We start from the raw sequence: 25,544 nt of genomic DNA, 5'->3' as shown, positions 1-25,544 counted from the left end.
ACATTTGGAGAGGAGAGGTTGTTCACCTCTCTCGACTGGGGAATTGTCAAGCGGCTCCCCACTCCTTGACAATTCCACACCAGAGCTCTCAGTTATCTAATGGGATCCATTTTGGGTTGGACCCCTCCCCCTCAGTATCCATACCTATTGAGGTTCTATTCAACTCAATTTTATTTCTCTTTCCATTTTGCATGCTGTCCTTATCAATTACCATTCCCATTTCCCCTATGACCCCTTTTCTTTTTCTTGACTTCCTTTCTCTGATGGTATTAGTGCTAATCTCATTCAGAGGCTGCCTTTGTTTCTTGGGGGATCTCAGGACTCTCAGAATCCTTCTATTCTGTCTATCTACAGTCTCTTTCATCTTTGTTTCCAATTCTGCTCTCATGCTTATGGACTCCATTTCTGTGTCTCCTTCTTCACAGTTCCCAGTCTTGGGGAGCTGAACCGTCACAATGCTATTTCCTCCTTCCATCATCAGTATGTCTGAGCTAACTCATTCCTTTCCCTTTTCCCCTATTTGTTTACCTTCCCCTAAACTCTTACCTTGTTCCTTGGGTACCTCATACCCATCCCTTGATTCCTTTGGGAGCTGATCTCTAGCTCTATTATCCCCTACACTATTAACCACTTCAGTAGACTTATTAGATTGTATGCTCAGTTCGTTAATTATACCTCTCCACTGTTCTTCCTGACTACTCCCTCCTAATGCCTGAGTTCTAATCTCATTTCTAGACTTTTTGATGCTGGTATTAGCCTTTGGTGTCTGGTCCTTATGCTTACCTTCCTGCACACCATTCCTCCCTTTCTCATTCCACTCTCCATCTTGGAGTCTCCAGTGATGTGCTTGAGGGTTGTACACAATACTGGACTGTTTTTCCTGTGGAGAACTCCTTAGATTACCAACCCTTAACCACAGACCATATTGATTATCCTTCTTCCCCCCTCCAGTATAGACTTGCTTTTGCATGTCCTTTTACTGTGTCCTATAATGCCATAATTGTAGCAAAAATCTGGGTATCTCTTACCACTTAGTTACATTTCCAATCTTAACAATGGTTCCTCTCAGTAGGGTTGGCAAATGTTAACAACCACTAGAAGTTTCAAATGTTTATCTTCTTTTTACCCCTAGTCCGGGGAACTATCACCTCTCTCACTTGGTGAAAGATTAAACCTATTTTCTTTCCTGCTTCTTTCGACATCTAGTGTACCGGCAAGTTCCAAACTTGAATCCATAGAGGTGCTAAGCAGAATGCCCTTTCAATCTCCTTTATTCCTTCATACCAGTTGTTCAGAACAAGCACTTGGTTTTCCATTATCCAAAGTCCTCCATCCAGGATCCTCTCCCTGTCACTTTCCACCGGTAGAATGAACTGAAACATATTCGGTCCTCGATCCACCACTCTCAGTTCTCTAGGGTACCCCCAAGTTGTTGTCACAAAGTTTTTGACCCCAGTGTAGTTTGAGACTTTCTCTCCCATTACTTTACCAATCAAGCTGATTTTGCATTCTTTCACCCCTTCCCCTATCTCCTCGCTACCAAGGCTAGTAGCTTGAAGTTCTATGCTAGAAAGGTCAAAGTTCTGCATGATCTCAACTAGTTCATCCGCCATTGTCTTAAGCAAATACTGTTGGTATACCACACACTACTCCTTAGAGTCTAGATACTCACAAAACCTACGTGAGAAGGATAAAATCTACTCTATTTCTCCTTCAAGCAACCTGGAAGGAAGAAACGAAAGCCAAACAAGACACAAAACTAAGGCTAGGATGAGATAGTTATGTCCATGAAATTACCCGTCTCAGCTTTGTCAAAGTCTCCAGGTGGTTTGTTGGCTGTGGTCCAGAGCTCTAGCTTGGTCAACCATCTTCTTTCTTCTTAGTTTTCTTATACTACTAGGATGGCGACTAGTCAGCTGAAGCCGCGAGAATTTTGCAGACTTGGATTTTTTTTTCCCTTTTCGTATGAACTTAAAACAGGGAACTAAGATTTCAGCTTGTTAATGTTGGTGTTTTTTCCGATAGAGTTTTGCTTTCCGACAGAGTTTTGCTTTCTGAGCAGTTTAATGTTGCTCGAAAAGCTAGGAGTGTTGAGAAATAAGTACGCCAACCGGTTGAATTTAAGTAGGTGTATTTCAAATTCAAGATTCAAAAAGTAACTTTTTGGTGCTGTCTGAAGCTCCCACCACGGGGAGATAGAGCTCTCTTTTTAGAGAGAGAAATTGCCTCTACTAGAGAGAGGACTCATATTCCAATATGCAAATTAGATTGAAATTGTATTGAAAAATGTGCAAAAGTTAAGTACAACTTTTTCCTTTTCTTTTTCTTTTTATTTCATTTATTCATCCCACTAATTTCTCATAGACTTTTTCATTTGCATAGTTGGTCTTAGATTTGGCATAACACATACACACACACACAATATGCATGCATGTATGTATGTATGTATGTATGTGTGTATATATGTATGTATTACTTTGCACTGTGAAGAGTTAAATGATAATGAACTCTATTATTACTGTTATTTGTATTGATAATTAAACACTCAATTAAATGACCCTTTAAGAAATAAAAAATTTGTTTTATATGTAAGTTAGATTGTTCGTCTTTCTTTTTTCAATTTCAATAGGTTATCAATTGAGTATGAGTTGAATTGGCTTTTTGTTAGTTATTCGACTCACAAGATAAAATTATCAGGGTAAACAAATAGTAAAATAAATATTTTAAAACTTTACTATTGGAACATTGGATTTAATAGGGAGGAAAAACAACAAAATAGAGGAAGTTTTTTTTGTTTTTTAGAGATTCCTAAAAACACTTCATTTGTACTTATATTCAATAGTTTTTATGATTAAACTACTAACTACACCAATTTGCAGCTTATGTCCACTAGTCAAGCAAGAATTTGTGTAGTCGAAATTAACAAAGCTATATACTAAAACTACAATTTTTTTCCTTTTCTTATACTAATTTTTGTTTTACATATCAAATTTATATTGTATTACAACTTTCAACTTATTTAATAAAGGGATGCTCTTTAGATCAAAATGATATGAAGTGTTTATGAAATTCTATAGGAAGTAGACAGCACATGTATTGTATATTTAATCAATTCATATCTCGTTTGCATTTTCAAATTGAAAATGTGGCTATAACTATTTAAAATCTAAGGGACCATAATAATCTAAATTCAAGATATTAGTGATTATAGGTGCAATGCCAAAAAACTTTTGACTAATGGTAATTAAAATTTTTTTTATCTAGTGTAAGTGGATGCCTTGAATCCAAGACCTTTCATTTCTATTCTCACCTTCAGTACTACCCAACCCATCCCTCTTTCTAATGGTAATTTGATTTTGACGATTAATCATTATTGATTTTCTATTAATTGTCTTAAATGGCAAGTGCCTCAAATTTGAAACTTTCGGGACCAAATTTATTTTAGTTGAAATATTAAGGACCAGTTTCGCACATAGGCCAAACATGGGAAACTAAATTGCAACTATTGAAACAAGCGTTATGCTAAGGATTTTGAAGCTTCCACGTAAGGGGGAGCAAAATCAGGCCTTCTTTTTTTTTTTTTTAAGCCCTTTTATTTTCTGAGGAGGACAATGCATCCCAATTGGGAAAGAAAGGGAAGAATTGAACACCTAAAGAAAAAAGCGCAAAAAGATTTCCAGCAATTCAGCTCCTATGGCAATGGCTTTCCGATTTCCTTACAGACCCTTTATTACTGTAAGTGTCTGATACAAGAAATTTCTATTTGCAGCTTGAATGGTTATTCCAATGGTGTTTTAGTTTTCTGGAATATATTGCACTGTTTGAATGTTGTGCTGTAATTTATGCAAGAATATTTGTCAGAGATGCTGTAATTGATTGTAGTAATTTTTATTTTTTGCTGGGAATATACTGACGCTAGATTATATATTGGTGAATTAGCTTTATGTTATTTGAACACCGAAATGGTCATTTGGGAAGGAAGTAAATATTTTAGTGAGACAGATGAAGCATATTAGGTCTGGTATATTCTTCAGATAACTTTTAAATGATAGTACAGAAACCAGGAACAGAAACAATATAATAGTCATTGATATATACGGAAGAAAACAGTAATTTTTTTTAAGGGAACAGTTATATGTTCATCCAGTAGAAATGCCTAATGAAAACCTTGAGGTTAAATTTCAGGCAGTGATAGTGAAAGAAAAAGCGGGATCTTCCTGTTTTTCAATTTTTGCTTTCTCATTTTGAACCTTTTGTAGAATATATCTGACAGTTAGAGCAAGGTGTTATATTCTGGATCTGCTCTATGTATTTGAGAGAGAAGATCAGTTTTTGTTATTTTAGCTGAGTTTGGTTTGGCTCCGGTTGAAGGTGTAGTGGGGAGGGTGGATATAGGAGCCTTAGGGCTTAGGAAGGACAATGGACCAATAGGAGTAACTGTTAAATAGTGGAACTTTTGGGCTAGTGGTGTGTGTTTGTTTATTTGAGTGATTTTTCTTATTCTTTCGTCTTTCCAGAATTTTGGGAAAATATGATGTTCCAGAAAAGCCATTAAACATGGAAGGTTCTTTAACATATCTAATGTTTTTATAATTTGATCACGTCAGACTGTTCTGCTTCAATTGTATATATGCCATGATTGATTTGGCTATTCCTTGAGGGGGAAATCACATTGTGAATGTAACGTGTGGGAATTGATCTAGAAATATGTTAGTTAGCAAATGTTATATCATTTTAGTCGTTAAGATTGACACTGCCTGATATGTCATTTGGTAATTGGAAATGTATTACTTATAATATATTACATTGTTGTGTGTCCTGAATTATCGAATCAAAGAAAAAAAACTATTGTCACCTTATGTAAAGTGGGTAGGCATAAACTTAAGCATAAATTATGTTGGCTCTGGATCTTTTGGGTGTTTAAATTTGGATTCTTTCTTCTGATGGGTAGCGGTGAACACTTGGAATATCCTGATATAGGACATGAAATTGGATGCTGGTGGCATATACAACACAACTGGAAAGGTGAAGGCAGAAAGTTTGGAGGAGAATCCAGACTGTAGTTGTGGCAAATATTTTGCAATCGCTTATGAAATTTCTTGCCAATCCAGCTGTTTTGGTCACTAGCTTAGAAACTGTCCATCTTTCACTCATAAATTCCTCTTTCCTATGAGTTTTCTTTTTTTCCTCCAAGAGTTTAGACCTCTTTTCTCTTCAAATTTTCATTTTATTATCTTTTGTATGATCTTTGTTGATAGCATATGTAGATTTATGAAATTCTTTAAATTTCAGTTTCTTTCATGCCAAATTCATAGGATTTGAATATTCTTCAATTCGTGGGACTTTAATTCTATACTGAAATGATACATTTTCAAGTTCCTATAACTATCTATTGTTTTTTCCCCCTCCATTGCAATATGTTTATTCAAAAACTCAATTTACAGATTTAACATGACAAGAGAAGTGATATTTAATGTCCTAGATTTCGTTTTCTTAAAACCTCAGTTCCCAAAAATTTCGAAGACAGTGTAATTCTCAATTGCTTTGAAGAGAACATATGCTTATAGTTTGTGCTAAAAAAAACATGCCTATGTTTTCTCTTTCATCTATTTACATGTCAATATAATCTAATGGGATTCTTTGTTTATTTAACTTAGGTGACAAAATTTTGAAATTTCAAGAATTTGGTAAAAACTGTAACATATTTGGGTTTAAATTTCATTCAGATTATATGATGTTCTCTCTCTCTTTTCGGTCCTTTGTAGACACTTATTTTCAACGTGTAATGAACATATTTACATATATCCAAATGAAGGAAAAGAAAGAAACCTTTTTGTGCTCTTATGAGCTGTATAATGTCATGTCCTGGAAATTGTCTCTGTTCTTTTAATTCCTTTCTGTAATTTTGATGAAGAAGGCTATAGTTACTTGAGTTCTACTATGCTAAATTAAAATTGTCTATTGGTGTTGAATGTTTGTTTGCCTAAGATGTGACTGATTCTGAGGAGAGTATAATTGTTTAGTGTTGCTGAATTAAATGCATTTAACATTTGCATTTTTTAATTTGAAAACTTGGCTGTCAACCTTGAATTTTGAGGGCACTTGCCTAAGAAGAGAGTGATTCATAGAGATTAAAATTATTTGTTGTGGCCAAATTGAATGTGTTCAACATTTCCAGTTTTGGGAAGATTCAACCGTGGGTTTTAAGGCTATCTGTGAGAAAATTTAATGGTGACAAAATTGTCTTAGTGCACCATGTGCTATTCTTATTTCACAATGCTTCTTTTCCTCTTTTCCTTTCTTGAAATTTCATGTCCATATCTCTTCCAAGAGTGAACTTTTGCCTAGTATAAGCTTGTTACACGGTGATCCATTGGACAACAGTATGTTTGCACGCAATTGTTACACATTTAGCTTTATCTAGACCAGGCAATGCACTTGGTTTGCGCCCTTTCTATTTTTTTTTTAAAGTAATCTATGGGTTTCTTCTCATAGACAGCTACAGGAGTACTCTAAGAGAAAATGTTGTCAGGAACATTTATGAAATTAAAGTCATGATGCTTCCAAATGCTTCAGAGAGTCATAAATGGTTTTGATTATTAACTGTTATCTTGTTTTGGAGTGGTTCCGTAGATAATTGGCCCATCATGCATGGTTTTAATTCTTACTTTGCTCCTTTACCATTCAGGGCCCGAGAAGTACAGGAGAATTGCTCAGCCAAATATTGACAGCAAGTTGGATATTATCTTGATACATGCTTTGGTTCTTCCATATCTGAAAGTAATTGATAGCTAAAATCTGAAAACAAGTCTTGTCTTCCTAATTTACAGGTTGCATTCAATCAACTTGCAAGAACAGAAAATCTCTTGGTAGAGTGGGAAGGATTTTATCTTTTCAAGGATCCTCAAAGCATGTGCAGACAGCTTGCCGAATCTCATTTCCAAGGGCTACTTTAGAAAGTAAAGAGAAGGCATCTTCAAGTTTGAGGAAAAAGATGATAATTCCTGATTCAGATCCACCTAGTGTTCAAGATGTCAACATTCTCTATCAATTTTTTGATAGGAGGTATGATTGATATTGATGGTATTGCATCACTTTTTTGTGTACCTGTTAGATTAATCTCAGGAGAATCTGCAGGAGCAGTATATATGTGATTGTAGAGAACTCATCTTTATTCTTCAATTTCTTGTCATCTGTGTGTGCACTCAACTTGGCAAGGACAACTGATCTGTTTGCACTCATAACTCTAACTAAATCAAGAAGAATAGCATCCAGATTGATCTCCAGTTCAAAAAGCTCCCCATTTTTCCCTCTTTGATGATTCAATTAGCACTTTCTTTTTCTCTTTTGTGGAGGTGGAATGTTAACTCAATTTGAGTTCCTTAGTTGTCTATAATTTGCTTACTTCTGAAACTTTCGGTTGTCGCGTAAAAAGCCTGCCCCAGGGGTCACTTTTTACATATAAGGGTCTCTTTGACATAACAGTCCCATATAATTAATATGTACTTTGTGTAGTATGTGTGTGGGAGAGTTTAAAATGCACATTTGGTTTACCTTCTTACAGAAGGAACCAGCATGCATTAAGTTGTTTAAATATAAAGTTAAATTTAGTTGCAAGTTTTTACTGAAGAACATGCTGTTCCAGTGTGGTTTAAAAGAATTGAATTTCTGTAAGGTCTTCAAAGTTATTTTCTAAAGGATTGACACTATGTTTTTAAATTCAGGTTTTCCATTTAACAATTTGAATGTTCAAGATAGCCAATTTAAACTGGTTTTCTACTTTTCTCTAGCCTTTGCATGCTAACCTGCTGTTTAAATAACATATGTGAAAATGTTGCAGAAAACTGTGCACTTTCAGTTTCAAAGAGGTTTCATTTATGACACCTGAAATTCCTAATTATGAATTTTACCATTCCAAGGCAGTTTTACTCCCTTTCTAAGGGAAACTGTTATTTACATGATTTGTTAAAATCTCTGACCAATTTCGATTCTTGCTAATTTTACAGTTCAAATCTTGTTGTTCTGACTGGTGCTGGAATTAGCACAGAGTGTGGAATTCCTGATTATAGAAGGTTAGTGTCTTTTTCAAACTTTTTTTGGTTGCTTAGTTGCAGATTACAATGCTTACATGTCATGTTCCTGGCAATGTGTTAGTATGCATGGTATTTTTGATATGTTTTTTTTGCTTATTGACAACTTCTATAAGAACACATGTTGGGAGGTGCTTGGAATTAGAATTGGAACTTTAGAATCATATCTGGTAGGATTAAAAGATGTGTCATATTTTAATTGTGTCAGTGTTGTGTTTGACTTCTGTTTTTTGGGTTGCTAGCACATCATCACAGTGCTATTCTGTGATTCTCATAATGCATATTGTTTTCCTTAGGATTACATTGAGGAACTGTCACGCCCCAGCTTGCTGTGTTTTGGGTTGCTAGCACTCCATCATAATGCTATTCTTTAATTCTCATGCTGAGTGTTGCATATGTTTCCCATCAACCTTCATATTTAGATGCTTGTACATCTTATTAGAATAGCCTTAGCCCTCTTGCATATTGGTTTCCTTAAGATTACATCGGAGAACTGTCACGCCCTAGGCCCGCAGGCTGAAATGCAACCAAGGTCTCAGCAGCCAAGTCCAACTACTTGGGCGTCATCCTCGCTAGCCCAAAATGGATATCCCAAGTTGGACTTGAGTGCTTAGGCTCTACTTAAGTATCTCTCTTGCTTGTCTTCTAGACCAAAGGAGTGGAGACAAGATAAGAGAGAGTATAAGCTTGATCCACCATCACTTGTTGGTTTTTCGATGTGGGATGGGGTATCACATTCACCCTTCCTTTTTAGGCTTTGCGTTCTCGCAAATCCAGACTATCCACTCAGTTGTGTCAGATTCTATGTAGCACTTATCTCTTCACAGCACTTTGTTCCTTCACTCCCTTGTGTAGTCTGGCGCAATACCACTGGCTTAGTCTCCCTTGGGTCAACATAGCACTTAGCCCTGCACAGCACTTAGTTCCTCCGCTCCTTTGTGTAGTCCGGCCCAATACCACCGGCCCAGTCTCACCCGCTGTAGAGACCACACATGGCGCTTTGATACCATAATGTCACACCCCAGGCCTGCAAGCCCAGAACACACCTGCAAGCCCAGAACACGACCAAAGTCTCAGCAGGCAAGTCCAACTACTTGGGCTCCGTCCTCGCTAGCCCAAAATGGATATCCCAAGTTGGACTTGTGTGCTTAGGCTCTACTTAAGTATTGGTCTATAGCACTTTGCTTTTACGATGTGGGATGGGGTATCGCAGGAACCAATAGAAATTATTGTTAGTGACATGGCAAATCAGTAATGAAGGATAAAAGAGTAGAAGCTTGCTTTTGAATGCAAGAACTTAGCTGTTGATCTTCAACTAATCAGAAGTTAAAGTTCTTTCATTTGTCAATTGGTTGAATTAGTGATAGTGAGTACATTTTTATTTTTTATTTTTTACTTTTATAGACTTACTTATATCCACGAACTTGAGGATAACTTTCTGGTTGGTTCTACTAGAGTGGTGCAACTATCTCCTTATCAAGAGCTTCACTTACATCATCTAGTTTTTTAGTCCAACAGCATCTAGGGTTCCTTGAATTATGTGATATCTACCACTGGTTAATCTGCATCAAGCTGTTCACAGGAGCCAACTTGAAAGTTGTCTTAGTGGAATTTCTATTTCACACCCCTTAAGTTTTTATGTCTAGTCCTTTAATTACAAGAGCTCCAAAACCAGCATGATTTCCTTCTAGATTTGACTACCTTTTTTATTTCTGCAAAACAAAGCAGTACCTGATCTGTACCCAAAACTCTAACCTAAGAGGAGATGGAGGTCTTAAGGGGCAAAGGGGGAAGAAGGGCCGGAAAGACAGAAAGGCAGAGTGTTTGGTTTTCATTTCCTGCCTCTCTTTTTTTTCTTTTTTTGGGGGTGGGGTATGGTTGGATTAGAATTTTCTATGTATGCTGTTTCTGACATTTGAAGTTGCTAAGCCTACCGCATTAAATCATTATTCATTTGCACAAATGAAATGTTATAAAACAAGTAGGTGCAGCATTTTACTGATCTGCACCAGTTTCAAAATGTATATACTTTTTGTGACTAAAAAGAAAACTCGATAAACAAATACAAATATTTTTTTCCTTTCTCATTAAAGAGTTACATATATATAATGAAAAGCTTCTGGTGTTAATGCTATCATAGAAAGCATGTGAAGAAACAGAATTAGAGCATTTGTTGGCAAAGTATCCTCTAGGTATCTTGTTCAAGTGCTAGATTTGATAATGGCTATAGAATGCAAATTATTGTTGTCATTAGCACTCAAGATTAAACAATCAAATGCACTGAAGTATAGGGATAACAAAGATGTTTGCAAGGTTTGAGTGACATGTAATAAGTCAAAACAATGCGAAAAAGCAAAATCTTTTGGCTGTACCAAACTTGTGGATGGAAGAATTGAACAATAATGAAAAATTTTTCCATGGATATGCTCATCTGAAGAGCATTAATGTTGCTTGGTGAGATGGTATATTGGCTGCAGGCTATTAGAAGCGTGGAATGAGTTTTACAGGTACATGAGTTTAAATATAAAAGAGGATTTGGAGATGACATCGAACACGGTTTTTAGGGAGAGATGGTTGTTGAAACAGATTTTCTGGTTGTTATGCAACTGATCCAAACAAGGGGAAATTAGTTATCAGTCATCAGCAAAAGTTACAGTGCATTGCAGGATACTAATATCTAGAGACTGGAGGCCTTTGTTTAGCACACTCTTAGTAAATGAAACAGGGCAGTGGACCAGCTTTCCAATTGGGGGTTTGGCATTTGTAATTATTCAGGAGTTATGTCAGGAGTTAGGACAGATTTTAGATCTAGAAAGGACGGGAGTTTTTCTTCCATGATTCGGATCATAGTGTTATCGTCCCCTTTGTATCAAGAAAGTAGATAGTTTTGCTCCTTAATCAAAAGGCTTGGGCAAGAGATTTTGGAGACAGACCTTTAAGAAGTATTACTTAGTCTGCACTTATTTTAATTAAGGGTAAAAAAACAAAAAAACCTCCTGTGGTAAACCTAATACAAAGAAAAGCCCCCCGTGATTTCAAAACGTACAACATAACACCTCATGTTTTGAACTAAATTGTAAAGGTGACGGAATCCGTTAAACTTAACGGAAATGACTTATTGGGACCTGAAAAAAATTTTTATACCTAATTTTTAACAAATATACCTATTTTACCCCTTAACCCTCAATTCTCTCTATCTAGAGAATAAAACAAATGATTTTTTTGGGCTGTCTTTTGCTTAATTATATCGGGGCATTTTGGTCATTTCGTCTATTTCTGTTGAATTTAACAGATTCCGTCACCTTTACAATTTAGTTCAAAGTATGGGATGTCGTGTTGTACGTTTTTGAAACCACGGGAGGCTTTTCTGTATATTAATTTTACCACGGGGGGCCTTTTTGTTTTTTACCCTTTAATTAAATAAATCTGAGGTTGCAGAAAATATAGAAAAGATGTAGTTAATATTATCTTCATTTTGAGTATTACTGGATTAGGACACAAATAGAGGATTTTTTCTGTGGGTTTTAATGAAGTTGGAAGAAGAGACTTGAAATTCTGTAAGTAAATGTCGGAAAGTACAGCCTTGGAAGCTTGAGTTTTCCGTGTCGGAGATGCATAATGTAGCAATCCTATGAGAAACAATGTTGAAAACTACAAAATTGTACGCTATTGGCCGTTTATTTGCAAATGCGATGAACAAACCGGGGGCTCCTCTTGCTTTGGAGAGTTCAAACTAATATGAGAAAACGGGAAAACAAAATATCTGATGCTTTCAGCGAACAGTAGGCACTCAAAAATTTCTAGTTGACCCCTAATGGATAAAGATAAGTCTGTCATTCATGAAACTGGTCCATTTGATAAAAGCAGAAGAGTGGGTTGCAGCCATCAAGCTGCACTGTGTGTTTGAATCAATGTATAAGTATAATTTGGTTGTGGATGGAGAACTTCCTATCATTTACCATTTTTCAATTCACCTTTTAGTAATTTTCTTTTTACTTGAGTGGACCTACATTTTCAAGTTGTTACCTGTATTTCATTAACTTACAGATGTATGCTAGATAAACTAGTAGACCAAATTGAAAGATCATGACAAATTATATTCGTATTAGTGAACATTGACCTCACAATGTATAACCTGCTGACTCAAAAAAGAAAAAAAAAATATACAACCTACCGAAGGAACTGATGATAATGGTAATGGCAATAACTCTAACAATTACAAGTGCAGCATTAATAACAAAAGTAGCAATGAGGCTGATGATGGTTACTGAGAAAGCCTGTGAAGAAAGAAAACAAAATGATAGAAAAGTGCAATTACTTTTTTCAGCAAGCCTAGAATTTGGTTCCAGTAGCATTTATGTGGAAATATTTCACCTCATACCATTGAGATGCCATTCGAGATGCTCAGGTACTTGAGTGCAAATGTGTACTTTTAATAATTATGCCATCTGCTTCCTTCTGTTCCACATCCTAAATCATTCAGTGATAACAGTCTCCAGGGAGTAGTTGATGAACAAATATATGCAGGTTATGCGAGTAAATTCATCTCATTTTTCATTTTGCTCCCCAATGTAAGTTTGTGAGCCACTTTTGACAAAATATTTGTATTTCCTTTTATAGAATATTGAATACAATCTTTTTGATGAAATAGCTAAATCGTGTAGTTTTCTAATACTGATTCAAAGATGTGTATTCTAGCAGGAGTCATCTACTTGTCTGTCTATGTTTTCTTTCGCTAGAATAAGAATCTCATCAATGTTAAAACCAGCTGGGCCTGCATATCCTACCCGATGACAGAAATTTTCAATTGGCACATCAAATATGTAAAAGTGAAAATCTGCGTTGAAGCTGAGAAGTAATATCATTTTGTCCTTTTCTTTGCAGTCCAAATGGAGCTTATAGCACTGGATTCAAACCCATAACCCATCAGGTGAACTGAAGGCACGTGCCATGAAATCTAGCTAGTTTTTTGAGTGATTTTCCACTATGTTGGATAATCTTCTACTGTTCCAAAAAGTCAGAGATGCCCCATTCTTTTAAATGCCGTTTAGACTTGAAAATACGTGGAGCCATTCATTGAACCTTTTTTGTTAAATGTTGCATGAACTGCTCATTTGATAATTTGGTCTAAGCCTTTTTTATTGATTTTTTTTTTAACAGCTTATAAAATTATTATTTTTAACAAAAATGTTTGCCACCTAGACTAGATTTGATGATAGACATCATGCAGTAGAGCTTTAGGCAGTCAAGATTGAGCCAAGTGCTATGTTGTTTGAACATGTTTTTATTTGCAAACAAAAATTAAAATTGCTGTTAAGCTTGTCTTGTTTACTTGTCTTGTCTAATTGTTAACAAGCATTTGTCCAACTGGCCTTTAGCAGGGTTCTTGAAGCTTGCTTCTTCTGTATATGTCTCTATAACTGCAAATGCACTATCAGTATAGAATTTATACTTATATTTTTTTTTTTGGTGTTGAGGGGATGTGAATTTGAGCTTGAAAGTTAACAAATACTAACACACCTTCAAGCTTGATTTCACTAGCTGAAAAAACTATGTACAATGAGCTTCCCCTGAGTTGATGGAGTTGGATTTCAAGTTCCTTGATCTGTATTTGAATCCTATCAAGGAGATGAAGCATGCCAAAAAAGAAAAAGTCATTAAAATGTGGACATTGAAGGAAAAAGCTGAAAAAGTTGCTAACTCTTGGTCATGATTATTTTGCGTCTGGTGCTAAAGCAACCTGTGTGTGTTAATTATGTTATTTGATACCAGCTCACTTGTGTAGCTATAACTTTTGAAATGTGTAGCTATAACTTTTGAAAATTGTGTTGACCTGCCCCTAGGTTTCTCCATATTAGAAGGGACCAAATTCTAGTTTTTGGAAGTACCTTCACGTACACTATCAATATTTTAAGTTAGAGAGCTATATTGATATTTTAGAAGCTATGTTTCATTTAATAACTGATGTAGAAGGGAAAATTGTTTAAAACGTCCCTCACCTTTTCCAAATGAATTTTTTGTCCTTTACTTTTTAAATAGTAACTTTACGTCCCTTATAAAGTCAAGTCGGTAAAACTTAGTCCCAACCTGGGTTTTCAACCGCTTTTTAGCTCGAAATCGCCATGTGACTCACATGCTGTCATTTTTATGTACAAAAAGGTTAGATCCCACATTTTTAGTGGCAAAAATGAATATGGATTGGGTATGATCCCATTTTTTAGGAAGAAATGAAAATGGTTTGGGTCATATCCAACTTTTTTAGGGGCAAAAATGCATATCGATCAGGTCATTTTTCTTAACTATAAATGAAATCTAATCTTTTTGGCACTAAAAAATGACCATTTGTAGTTATATGATGGATTCAGAATAAAAAGTGTTCGAAAACCTAGGTTGAGACCAAATTTTACCGACTTGATTTTGTAAGGGACGTAAAGTTACCATTTTAAAAGTGAAGGATGAAAAAATTCATTTGGAAAAATGTGAGATGTTTTGAATGATTTCACAATGCAGAATTTTGCGAATATGAACAAGGGTGTTTGCCTATTTCTAGAAATCGATATTTTCTGGGCTTTATTTGTGTTTCTATGTTTTGTCAGATTTTTCAAAAAGTATTAGAATTCCATCTTGGTTTAATAGGAGTTTATGCATTCCATCCGGGCACGAAGACGATACTGGGCAAGGAGCTATGCCGGATGGAGAAAGTTCACCGCTGCACAACCTGGTGCAGCTCATATTTCTCTGGCATCTCTTGAGAAAGCAGGACGGATAAATTTTATGATTACACAAAATGTAGACAGGTACACTGCTTTAGTTATTGGTGTTTTATTGCCTTAGAACTTGTGCATTTTTTTTTGGTATAGAACCTAGAGGAGCAGCTAACCCTATAAATTCCTTATATCAGGCTGCATCATCGTGCTGGAAGTAATCCCCTGGAATTACATGGAACCGTATATAATGTTAATTGTACAAATTGTGGTTTTTCACTCTCTCGAAGTGTATTTCAAGATCAAGTAAAAGCCCATAATAAAAAGGTTAGTTTTTCTAACTGCATGAGTAAATGATCTTGCATACTGTTGTATGTTATTTTCAGCTCTGATCTTCTTGTACAAATATGCCTGGGAATTAATCTGATTTATCACATATTTTTATTTTTTTGTCAATTGAGCTATCACACATTAATAGCTGCATTGTTTTTCCATTTTTGAAGTTGATAAAAGGGATTGATCATGTTAAAAATTGGCACATCAGAAATCTGTATTTGATGGGCTGTTGGTGTAAGGATCTGTCTCATTTGCTTAGGCTGGAAATAATTTATTTCATATTGATGACCAAGAAGGGGATATGGAAAAATAATGCCCCCAAATATCCCTTAGTTTAATCTGAAATATTGATTTCATTTGGTACATTGTCTGTCTCTAGAAGACACCCATTGCTTGTTCTGGTGTCCTGCCTGGACATCTACGTATGAAGGATACCACTTAGTTACCTTGAGTATGAATTTCGGCACTTTGTGGTAGATCTGTCTCTTTTACTTTGGTTGGGAAGAATTTATTCAGATGACGTCCAAGAAACCTGAAAATATTGGTTTGCATTGAAATATTATACTTTGGTGGTACATTTTCTATCTATTGAATACATTAATTACTTGTTTAGGTGGGGACTGGGATGTGTGCATATGATGGAGAACAGCTAGTTACCTTTACAAGTAGAATATTCAGTCTATTGTGAGAATTGTTTTTATAAGATCTGTATACCTGGTTGAGTTGCCACTAGGTATTGTCATAAGAATATTTCTTGTATAGTCTTAACCTGAAGATTTTTAAATTTGTAAAGAACCTCTCTATAAAGATTAGGATGAATTCTGCCCACAATGGATATGCGAATACTTCATGACTTTGTTTTATGTCATTAATGCCTTAATGAAGCAAAAATACAAAAGAATGGCTTTTTGGCTCTTATGTCACTGCTGATAGCTAATCTTGGACATTCATGAATTTCTTTCAGCAAGAGTGCCTTTGATCAAATAAATTAACCCCATCAGTTTCTTCTTACTTCCAAACCCTGTCCTCACAATTCCCATTCAAGAAGTTCGTTTTGGCATGAGTGTTACATGATCAATTTAAGTTACTCAATCAATTTCTTCCTGTTACTATCCCCTGGCTCTATCAATTCCTGCTTTGCATTATAGTGCCAAGCTATAACTTACAGGAGCCCTTGCTGAGGCCAGAATGTGTTGAAGGTTAAACTCGTTCGTCTTGGCCAAAGTTACATAGTAGTGAAGTTTTGTCTTTCTCCCATGGAACTGCTATTTATAGGCATGTCCAACTATGTGTCTGCTTTCCGAAATTTGCATCATTGTATTTGTGTTTTAAGTTTTTGAGGTTTTGAGGTCTAAACTGTCAGTTTTATTTATTTGTATCAAGCTGTCTCTACATTGATTATTTATCTTTTTTCTCATTTCTTTGAGGTGGTTTGACTTGAAATGCTCAATTAACCTAACAATTGTGCATATGTATGACGTACTTTCCTGTTCTATGAGAACTACTTCTCAATCAATATGTTGCGCTATTTGCCAGTGGGCAGCTGCAATTGAAAGTTTAGACTATGACAGTGTCTCCGACAAGAGCTTTGGTATGAAGATTAGGCCAGATGGAGACGTTGAAATTGATGAGAAATTCTGGGAGGAGGAATTTCATATTCCTAGTTGTCAGAGATGTGATGGAATTTTAAAACCTGACGTAAGCCATTTCCTCATTTACATGATGTTAGTGGGATTGTTATTTTTCCTGGATTGAGAGTATCACTGGGTTCATGCAAGTCACCTAAAAATAATAATAGGTAGCAAATAAAAATTTGCACTTGCAGTTGACATTTTAATGTTTTAGCTCTTGATTTACCTAAAGGTCGAAAAAGATTCTTCCAAAGAGATATATATCCTTTCTTTACACTATATCAGTGCTTACTGAAAACAAGTGGAAAAATAAAAAGTAAAAAATTAAATAGGAAGAAGTCTTTTGAAATTGGATCTAGCACATGAGTTTAATGAAAAACATGATAACTAAAAGTTTTTCCGCATTCATCTTTTATTTTATTAGATAAATGCCTATAAGTATTTTGCCTTTTCGCCGCAGCAAAATACATTTCCACTTGTATTCCTTGAAATAATCTGTGAAAGTACTGAAGTTGTCATTTGGACAACAAAGAATTCTTAGATTATTATGTTTCTCTTTCAACTAATGATGAGCTCTTATTGTACAGATATAGAAATGGGAGTACAGAAATTTGTTTTCGGTAGGTGGAGAGTACAGAAATTGTCTTTGTAAACTAAATTGTATTCGAGCCTAAACATTTGATTTTATTAAATAGAAAGTTCCATTCAACTGGTAAATTAATTAGTTTCACAAAGACTGGATGCCAGATTACTGGATGAATTCCTTTTTCCTTTCTCTTGATAAATATTTGCTATTAGCTTCAACTGTTTTCACATTTTAATTGGTATATATTGGTAGCAAGGACAATACATGTTGATTAACCTATTAACCTTACATGCTCCTTCTTGCACTTGCATCATTAAGGTTGAGATGCAATTGGAAAGGATCTCACATTGTCATTTCTTCCTCTTTCTTTTTATCTTTAGAGTAGCACATTTCTCGGTAAGAGGCATCATTAAAATGGCCCCCATGTATTTTATTGCGAGTCTGTGAATCTCTACTGCAAAGATAAAATCGGGAATTATTTTGGATAGCTTATATTCCAACAGTTCCACAAAGAGGAAAGCTATTTCTCAAGGTTCTTTCTACTGCTTCAATTGCACTTCTTTTCCTTCGTGTGCCAAATTCTGACAGGATACTGAACAGAGGCATCTTTGAAGCCTCCAGCTCAATAAATTACCATTTTCTATCCTCATAAGTGCATCAGAACACAGTGCTATTTATAAGTAAAGTTTACAACAAAGATTTACCTATTTTTTTGAAATGGTAAAAACTTCTACATTGTGAAGCAATGCAAAAAGATTTGTCTGTCAACTTGCTCAGGTTCCTGCAAGTTTCATGCAGAATAGAGGCTGGTATGCTATTTGTCAATTCAAATTTGAATGTAAGAAGCTGCGCATTCTGTTAAATTGGCATGTAAAAAGAAACCTTTTATTCTCTCTCTCTCTCTCTCTCTCAACACGTTATTTAAAGGAAGTGGAGATTTGGATTCAGCAACAAAGGAAAACATTGTGTGGCAGGAGCACTTAGGTTTTGTCATTGATAGAATAGTTAGATGTAGGCCAGGTAAGCCACACTTTCCAGAATTCAGTCCACTGGATTGACATAATCTCCTATCGTGTATCAATGTGGCTGTTAAATCTCTCAAATACCATAATAATCACAATGGACACGCCAAAAGAATAAAACAGAATGTTTTCATGAGGTTAAAAATCTACAAAACCAAAAAAAATAAAACAGAATGTTTTCATGAAGTTAAAAGTCTACAAAATGGACAGTATATAGTTTCCAGATGTATCAAATGGTTCCCCAGTTTGCTAAAACAATGTTGAGCTAGATTTTTGGTAAATCTTGAGTGTATAATACTTCAGATGCATACAGTACTTTGTTTACAAATTTATCGGTCTACTTGACATTACCGGGACTTGCTGGTTTATAATTTTAACTTTGCCTTGTATGTTTCATTCTACTTCTTTGGATGAATTATTTTTGTTTTTCCTTGATTTCATTTGGCGATGATGTTTTATCTCAATTAAATGCTTGTCTTATCTATTCTTTTCTTTTAGCTACTTTGCATAGCCATCTTTTATTGGTTGACATATACTGGAACTAGAATGTCTATATTCATCTTAATGTCTAATGTATTTAACTTTCTGCAGGTTGTCTTCTTTGGTGATAATGTCCCAAAGGACAGAGCTGACACAGCCATGGAAGCTGCAAAGAGATGTGATGCTTTTCTTGTGCTTGGCTCATCTTTGATGACTATGTCTGCTTTCCGTCTTATTAGGTGAGAATTGTTTAATCTTACTATTCTATTTTTTTTGTTATTGAAAAAACAAAGAGGGGGATGGAGGCAAGATGATCATGTTCAGCAAGTTTTTTGCAGTAACCACTTATTTAAGTGGGTCATTATAGGACACAAAGAAAACTTATCAATATTGTGGCTGACAAATATTTGGAGGATTTGAAATAAAATATGCAATTCAATGAATTATAATTACGTGTTAATCGATTAACCTGCTATGCAAATTGAGATAAAAGTGGTTCTCACCTTTGACTTAGCTCGACCAAGGTAAGGGAATTTTTCTGTTTACACAAGCTGAACTAGTTTATATTCTTCCTTGTAACATGCTTGCATTAGATGATATTCCTTGTAACATGCTTGCATTAGATGATCTTTTGTTCTTTAAACATGTTTGTGAGTTGATTGCTGCTTGTGAGTATAATTGCATTCTTGGTCCATATTTTAGCTTTAAGATGAATAGCCAAATAACTTCAAACATCGAGAAGTCCACTGAACAGATTTCAGCCAGGTAGGACCTAGAGATTTATGAGCAACCATGCATCAGTTTGGGTGCTAGAAATCAGCAGCCAGATGTCAGTTTGTGTGGTAAAAATTGTCTCAAGTGATGTCTTAGCTGCAGCTCAATACTACAATCCATGTCTTAGGGATAGAGCTTCAAGTATGTTGCTGCTATTTGTCTTAGTAGAAAGCGCACAACAACTCCCCTGCCTCATCCTTTGACCCTGCTTACTGGCCAGGATAAGAATAAATTCCTTTCAAGGAAAGGGTGGAAGTGAATGCTTTCCTAAGATGTCTTTTACCCAGTTGCTGGCCTATTTACCCAGAAAGAAAAAAGATTAGAAAGAGAAAAAAATATTTCTTATAGAGACCCCTCTCACAGCAAGAAATCTATCTTAGTGCCTTTCCAGGTACTATACAGGCTTTCAGACTCAATATCTTCACTCTTCAGCTTCGTCTTGCTTGTGTGGTTTTCCCCATATAAGACCCTGAACACATGGATTCCTCTAAGACTCCAACAGGCTAAGCAGTGGATGAAGCGGCTTACCTCAAGATTGATACATATTAATTGCAAAGAGCTATGTATTAGGTTGATACTGATAGCTATACATATTCAAAAACAAATTTAAGATAACGAGAATGCTATATCCTGATTATGTAAAGAAATGTACCTTCCCTGGTAAACAATATTCAATATTAAATAGTTGCTTAGCTCTTAAAATTTCAATGGAAAGACCCTTTTTTTATCCACTCTCCCAGAGAAAAATTTTGAAGTAAAGCAAAGCAACTCCCACTCGGGAAGTCTCATATTAAGCAAACGCTCATCCCTTATTCAGCTTCTACATGGTTTAAGGCAATACATTTCAACTTCAGTGATGAAACTATCTAGTTCTCTTGGGAGTTCCCTTCTGTTGCTAATGCCCATGTAACATTGGAGTTTGTGTAAGAGAGTTTTGAGGGATATATAGTTTAAATGCTAGTTGCCATTGATCTTCTTGGATGAAAAAGGGCATCTCTCCCTGCAGGCAGTGAAACTCAAGTCTTATTATGTCTGGGCATTGATTTATTCCTGTATAGAATCTCTCCAGCAAGAATGATCGAAGGCTTCAGCAACTAGGATTATATCATAAAAGAGAAGCTTTTAGTCCAAAGGAAGGTGTCAATAGCAGTTAATGTGCCCTCTCATGGCTTCAATGTTTGTTGTTGGTGATTTTGTGATTTGAACCAAAGCTAAAGTAGGTCTCTGTATCAGTTTCATGAGGGCTTTTCATGTAATTGATATATTGCGAGAAACTATGAGTCAAATCTGGCGTCCTACGCTTTCTAGCATCTCATTTTCTTGGCTGTTAAGTTTGCTTAGGGAAGTTCACTTACTCTATTTGGTGTCCCAGGTCCAAGCCTTGCCATCTTTCTAAGTATGATTTAGGTGAAGCTTGGAATGTTCTGATGCAGACAGAAGCCTGAGAAGACTAGGGAAAGCTTTGGTGCATGACCAGCTTATGGGCTTGAAAGCAAAATGGTGAAAGACATTGTCCTGGTTAGGTAAATTAGCCCGCTTATGGGCTTGAAAGCAAAATGGTGAAAGACATTGTTCTGGTTAGGTAAATTAGCCCAACGCCTGGATACTTACATGAAAAACATGTAGAACGGACGATATTCTTTAAGTTTTAAAAGCTGATGTGCAACGCGAGCAAAACCTGATTATATATTGACTTGCAGCTATAAAATAAAAGTCTAATATAAGTAAATTCTCATCCTAATGCTTAGAATCCTAATCAGTGCCTTGTCCAATGGAAGTTATGCTGGTCCAGAATGACTGAAAAATTATTGTGGAGACTTGTTTGGAGTTGGTAATTCTTTTTCTTTCTTTTCCTACTTTTCCTTCTCCTATCCACAGTTTGTCCTACTTTCTGGAGCCAAGTATCTGATATCCTTTTTTATCCACATTTCCTTGGTACTGCATCAGATGGAAAAGTGGACTAAATTTGTGCTTTGAAATTTGTCCTGTATGTGCCTAAATTTGCTATCATGCTTGTGTATGCTGCAACTGGGGTGTTGGACTTGAGCTCAAGTCCTAGAGTATCTGAAGTATAATTGCATTTGGTATGTGTTTTGGCTTGAAAGATACCCATTTCAAGACTGGCAGATCCTTTCCTAATAAGGTTTGGTTTGTTAGTTATGCCCCTATCTTTTGGTCTGGTCTTCATCAACCTTTTTGTATTGTTTATTTGTCGACTTGATTATAGGTCTTTGTTTTTTGGCAGCTTCTGCAGCAGTTACTAATAGATTTCACCTCCTTTTTGTTTGCCACATGAGATGTCTGATATGTTCTCTTTGATCTTGCATTTTTTGGATTTAGTAATTCATTTGGAGGGAATCCATTCTCAGTTTAGACATTGTTCTCATTGAATCTCTATAATTCCATACAATAAGCCAAATATGAACTCAAGATTTTCGTCTGTTCCTGCCATGCTGTGGTATAGATCTTCATTATGAAGTCCTAAAACCCAAACTTATGAACATTAAATTTAAACTGGTGCTTATAAGGGTCTCTGTTTTCTGGTTCAGTTTCTTTTTCTTTTTTCTAATTGGCGTTACGATGTCTTTTTGAACTTGCTAAGAGTATCATTTTCAATTAGATTTTATGCACGGGTGTTTATTATTTGAATAAAGAGGTCATGTATTAAAAGACGGTTATGGGACAGTTTCCACAAAGATCTCTTTTCAATAAGGGATGTATAAAAATTATTTTTTGGTCTTATTTGTTAGGGCTGCTCATGAAGCTGGTGCTGCTACTGCAATTGTAAACCTTGGCGAGACACGAGCTGATAAATTTGTGCCTTTAAAAATCAATGCTCGACTTGGTGAGGTACGGTTTCAGTTAAATCACATTTTTCTGAACACAGTCTCATATGGCATTAAACCTTTTCTGATGTTGATGCATCTATCTTGCAGATACTGCCAAGATTGCTTAACACTGGATCCCTTAGTGTCCCTGTTCCTTATTCATAGTACCTTGAAGCTCAAGAGATGGTTTCAAAACTTGACTCAATTCATCGCGGATGCAATTGCCATTGCAAGCACCTTGTAAGCCTCTGTTGTAAATGAAATATTGTTTAGATGATGGTTTTGTATCCAGCAAAGTAAAATTGATTAAAACCATTTCTTTGTCCCTGCCTAAAGTGCCACTAGATGTTGGATGGAGTCTCGTTTAGTTCTTATGCTGCATTTTCTAAGTTGTATGCTAGATATTAATCCATATATGTTGTAATTCTTACCTGCATCGGTCTTAAGGAGCCCTTGGTATCTGATCAGACTCCTCTCTACTTGCTTATGTTGATGTGGTGGTGCAGTACAATTTCGGATTAATTCCATAGAAAGATTTTGTTTGTGCCAAATTTACAGGGGCCTTGATACAGCATTGGACTTTGTTTGCTCCAAATTGAGTTACTTGAGTTGGATAGAAGAATTTGGATTTAGGGCTAAATTTCAAAGGAATGGATTTCAAATCTGTAATTACGAAATTAAGTTGCTTGGGGCATCAAAAAGGTTTGAAGAAGGGATTTGAAACCCATAACTTAAACCAAAAAAAAAACCAAAAAAAAAATAAATAATAAATGTTGTTTAATTTCTCTATCTGTATTAGATGCTCAAATTTTAGATTCAAAAATTGAAACAGCAATTATCTTGAGGGCTTGACAATGACAGGGAGGATATAATCACCTTTTGGTGTGTCTGTGTGTGTGTGTGTGTCAATATATATATATATATATATATATATATATATATATTAAGGTTATTGCCTACTACAATGTATTCACACTAATAAATTTCTACTATGTATTCACACCAAAAACCAAAATATTTTAAAATCTAATACTAAATTGATCTTAAATTTGAGAGATTGATTGAGCTTTAAACCAATACAAAAAGGGTTAAACTGCTTAAGTTTGTTGTAAGTTTGCTCTAAATTTTTTTTTTCCCACCTACACATATATGACTTAACCATGTGTGGGTCCAAAACTAACTAAAAATATCCATATAGAAAAACTTGTCCAAAGAAACCAAGTTAAAGATCAAGTAATTGTCATTTGAGGACAATGGTAAAGTTGCTAATAAAAAACTATTGAACACCAAACTGTCATTAAATTTGAAGAAGGAATGGACACTTGCCAATCATACAAACCATCAAGAGCTTTTGCTCTACATTTAGTTAGATAATTGAAATTAGGGGTAATTACAATTCATCCCTTAAGATGTAACCTGATTTCACTTTACTCCCTAATCTTTCTTTTTTGTCACTTCACCACCTGAGGGATAAAACTACTCTATCATGCTAGGTTTTTATTTTTTTTCTATTTTCTTCTTTCTTTTCCCAAATAATCATTACCAATGGTGCAATTTTGAGCACTCCAATTATGGTGGTATAGTATCACATGAGAGAAGTAGTTTTATCAGGGAATATACTAATATTTAATTACTTTAGGATAAATGGTAAAGAAAATATTATGACAAGCAAAAATCTATTTGAGGAAAAGAGAATAAAAGGATGTTAAATTAATCACATGTGAAGGTGATTGCAAAAATATGAGTAACCTATTTTGAATTGTATAATTATAAGGATATGTAATAAACATTTTTGCCTTTAATTTCTTAGATTGAAAAAATTGATGAAACTAATTAGCATGTAATTTTTTGTAATTGACAAATTATATGGAAGAGAGACAAACTAATATAGATACTATACAAATATATATATAGGCACACACACACACACATACCTACATATACAATAGTAGAACATATATGTGTGTGTGTGTATAAAATAGTAGAACATAAAATCAATTAGAATTTCATTCTTTGGGCCAATACAAATTTTAGAAAATAAAACTACTGGATAGAGAAATTCTTTTATTAGCTCAAAAATAGGAATTTGAAAAAAGAAAAATAATTTAAATAGAAACGAAAAGAGATAAGTAAAAAAGAGATAAGTAAAAAGAAAAACAAATTTCAACATAATAGAAGGGTAGTTGACAATAAAAAAGGGCTAGGGGTAAACTAAAAATTAAAATATATGTTAAGAAATAAATTGTAAATATTCATTAAAATTAAACTATCCGGTCAAAGTAACCAAACCAAAACCAACAAATTGTCAATGGGCACAATGGCATGATTACAAATATAAAGCAGTGGAACTCCAGAATCCTCATTAAATATGGGAGCAAATGAGCATGTGTCAGCCACATGAACTCTCCAAAGTATTAGCGTGACCACTAATACATACATACATATGTCCAACTACTATCTAAAAATGTAAGACTACCTTCACCAAAAAATGTCACGTGAACAACTTAAACTGACTTGGCATTCTTTGATTGATTTGTTGTTTTAACACTACTTTCACTAATAATTGTCTTCTGTAATTGACCACTTGACATGTATGTTTTGGTATATGTTTAACCATGGAGGGTTGGGTTGGGTTGGGTGGTACGGGGGAGGGAGTGTAAATGAGAGATCTCGAGTTCGAGTCCTCCTGCTTACAAAAAAAAAAAAAAAAAACCATGGAGGGTTGGTTTAAGAATATGAGTGCTTGGTTGAAATCAGTGATGCATATGGTACAAATACATCCAGCTTTCAGTAATTCTCTATGGACACATTTAACCCTTACATTAATTTACGACTCATTTAACCGTTTCAATTTCAATTAAATGAGCCAGAAAATTGGGAAGGCACTCAGACAGCTATCTCACTCTTACAATATGAGTTGAAGCCTTAATTGCCTGCAATCTTCAATTTGGGTCTTTTTGATTTCTTCGGTTTCAGATTCTTTTGTTGTTCCTTAGTGTTTGGTTTTAGATGAAAAGCATAACCTCGATAAGGCCTTGGAAACTTTTAGGCACGGGTTTCTTTCTTGGAGAAAAAGTGCTCACAACTAGTATT

The 25,544-nt window shown here is 35.2% G+C and overlaps 1 protein-coding gene across 6 annotated transcripts; it reads left to right on the top strand.

Annotated features, from left to right (window-relative positions):
* The first annotated feature begins 3,459 nt into the window (after window positions 1-3,459).
* On the top strand, window positions 3,460-22,918 carry LOC113700098 (NAD-dependent protein deacylase SRT2). 6 transcript variants are annotated; one of them, XR_003450522.2, is made up of 13 exons: window positions 3,598-3,735; window positions 4,981-5,025; window positions 6,689-6,734; window positions 6,831-7,065; window positions 8,007-8,072; window positions 12,975-13,020; window positions 14,727-14,887; window positions 14,992-15,121; window positions 16,667-16,828; window positions 18,961-19,088; window positions 20,996-21,205; window positions 22,374-22,473; window positions 22,560-22,918. XR_003450522.2 is itself a non-coding variant. In XM_027220551.2 (12 exons), the coding sequence occupies exons 1-12, from the start codon at window positions 3,694-3,696 to the stop codon at window positions 22,614-22,616; spliced, it is 1,218 nt and encodes a 405-aa protein (XP_027076352.1). In that variant the 5' UTR covers window positions 3,606-3,693; the 3' UTR covers window positions 22,617-22,918. The 6 variants fall into 6 exon arrangements, 5 of the variants coding, with proteins under 5 accessions (XP_027076353.1, XP_027076354.1, XP_027076356.1 ...); XM_027220551.2 differs by lacking the exon at window positions 20,996-21,205 and having other exon boundaries at window positions 3,606-3,735; XM_027220553.2 differs by lacking the exons at window positions 4,981-5,025; window positions 20,996-21,205 and having other exon boundaries at window positions 3,596-3,735.
* The last annotated feature ends 2,626 nt before the right edge of the window (window positions 22,919-25,544 follow it).

The sequence above is a fragment of the Coffea arabica genome, chromosome 7c, assembly GCF_036785885.1.
Source record: "Coffea arabica cultivar ET-39 chromosome 7c, Coffea Arabica ET-39 HiFi, whole genome shotgun sequence".
NCBI classification, from domain to species: Eukaryota; Viridiplantae; Streptophyta; class Magnoliopsida; order Gentianales; family Rubiaceae; genus Coffea; species Coffea arabica.
The sequence above is the reverse complement of the archived record's forward strand: the minus strand, read 5'-3'. Positions and strand labels throughout refer to the sequence as shown.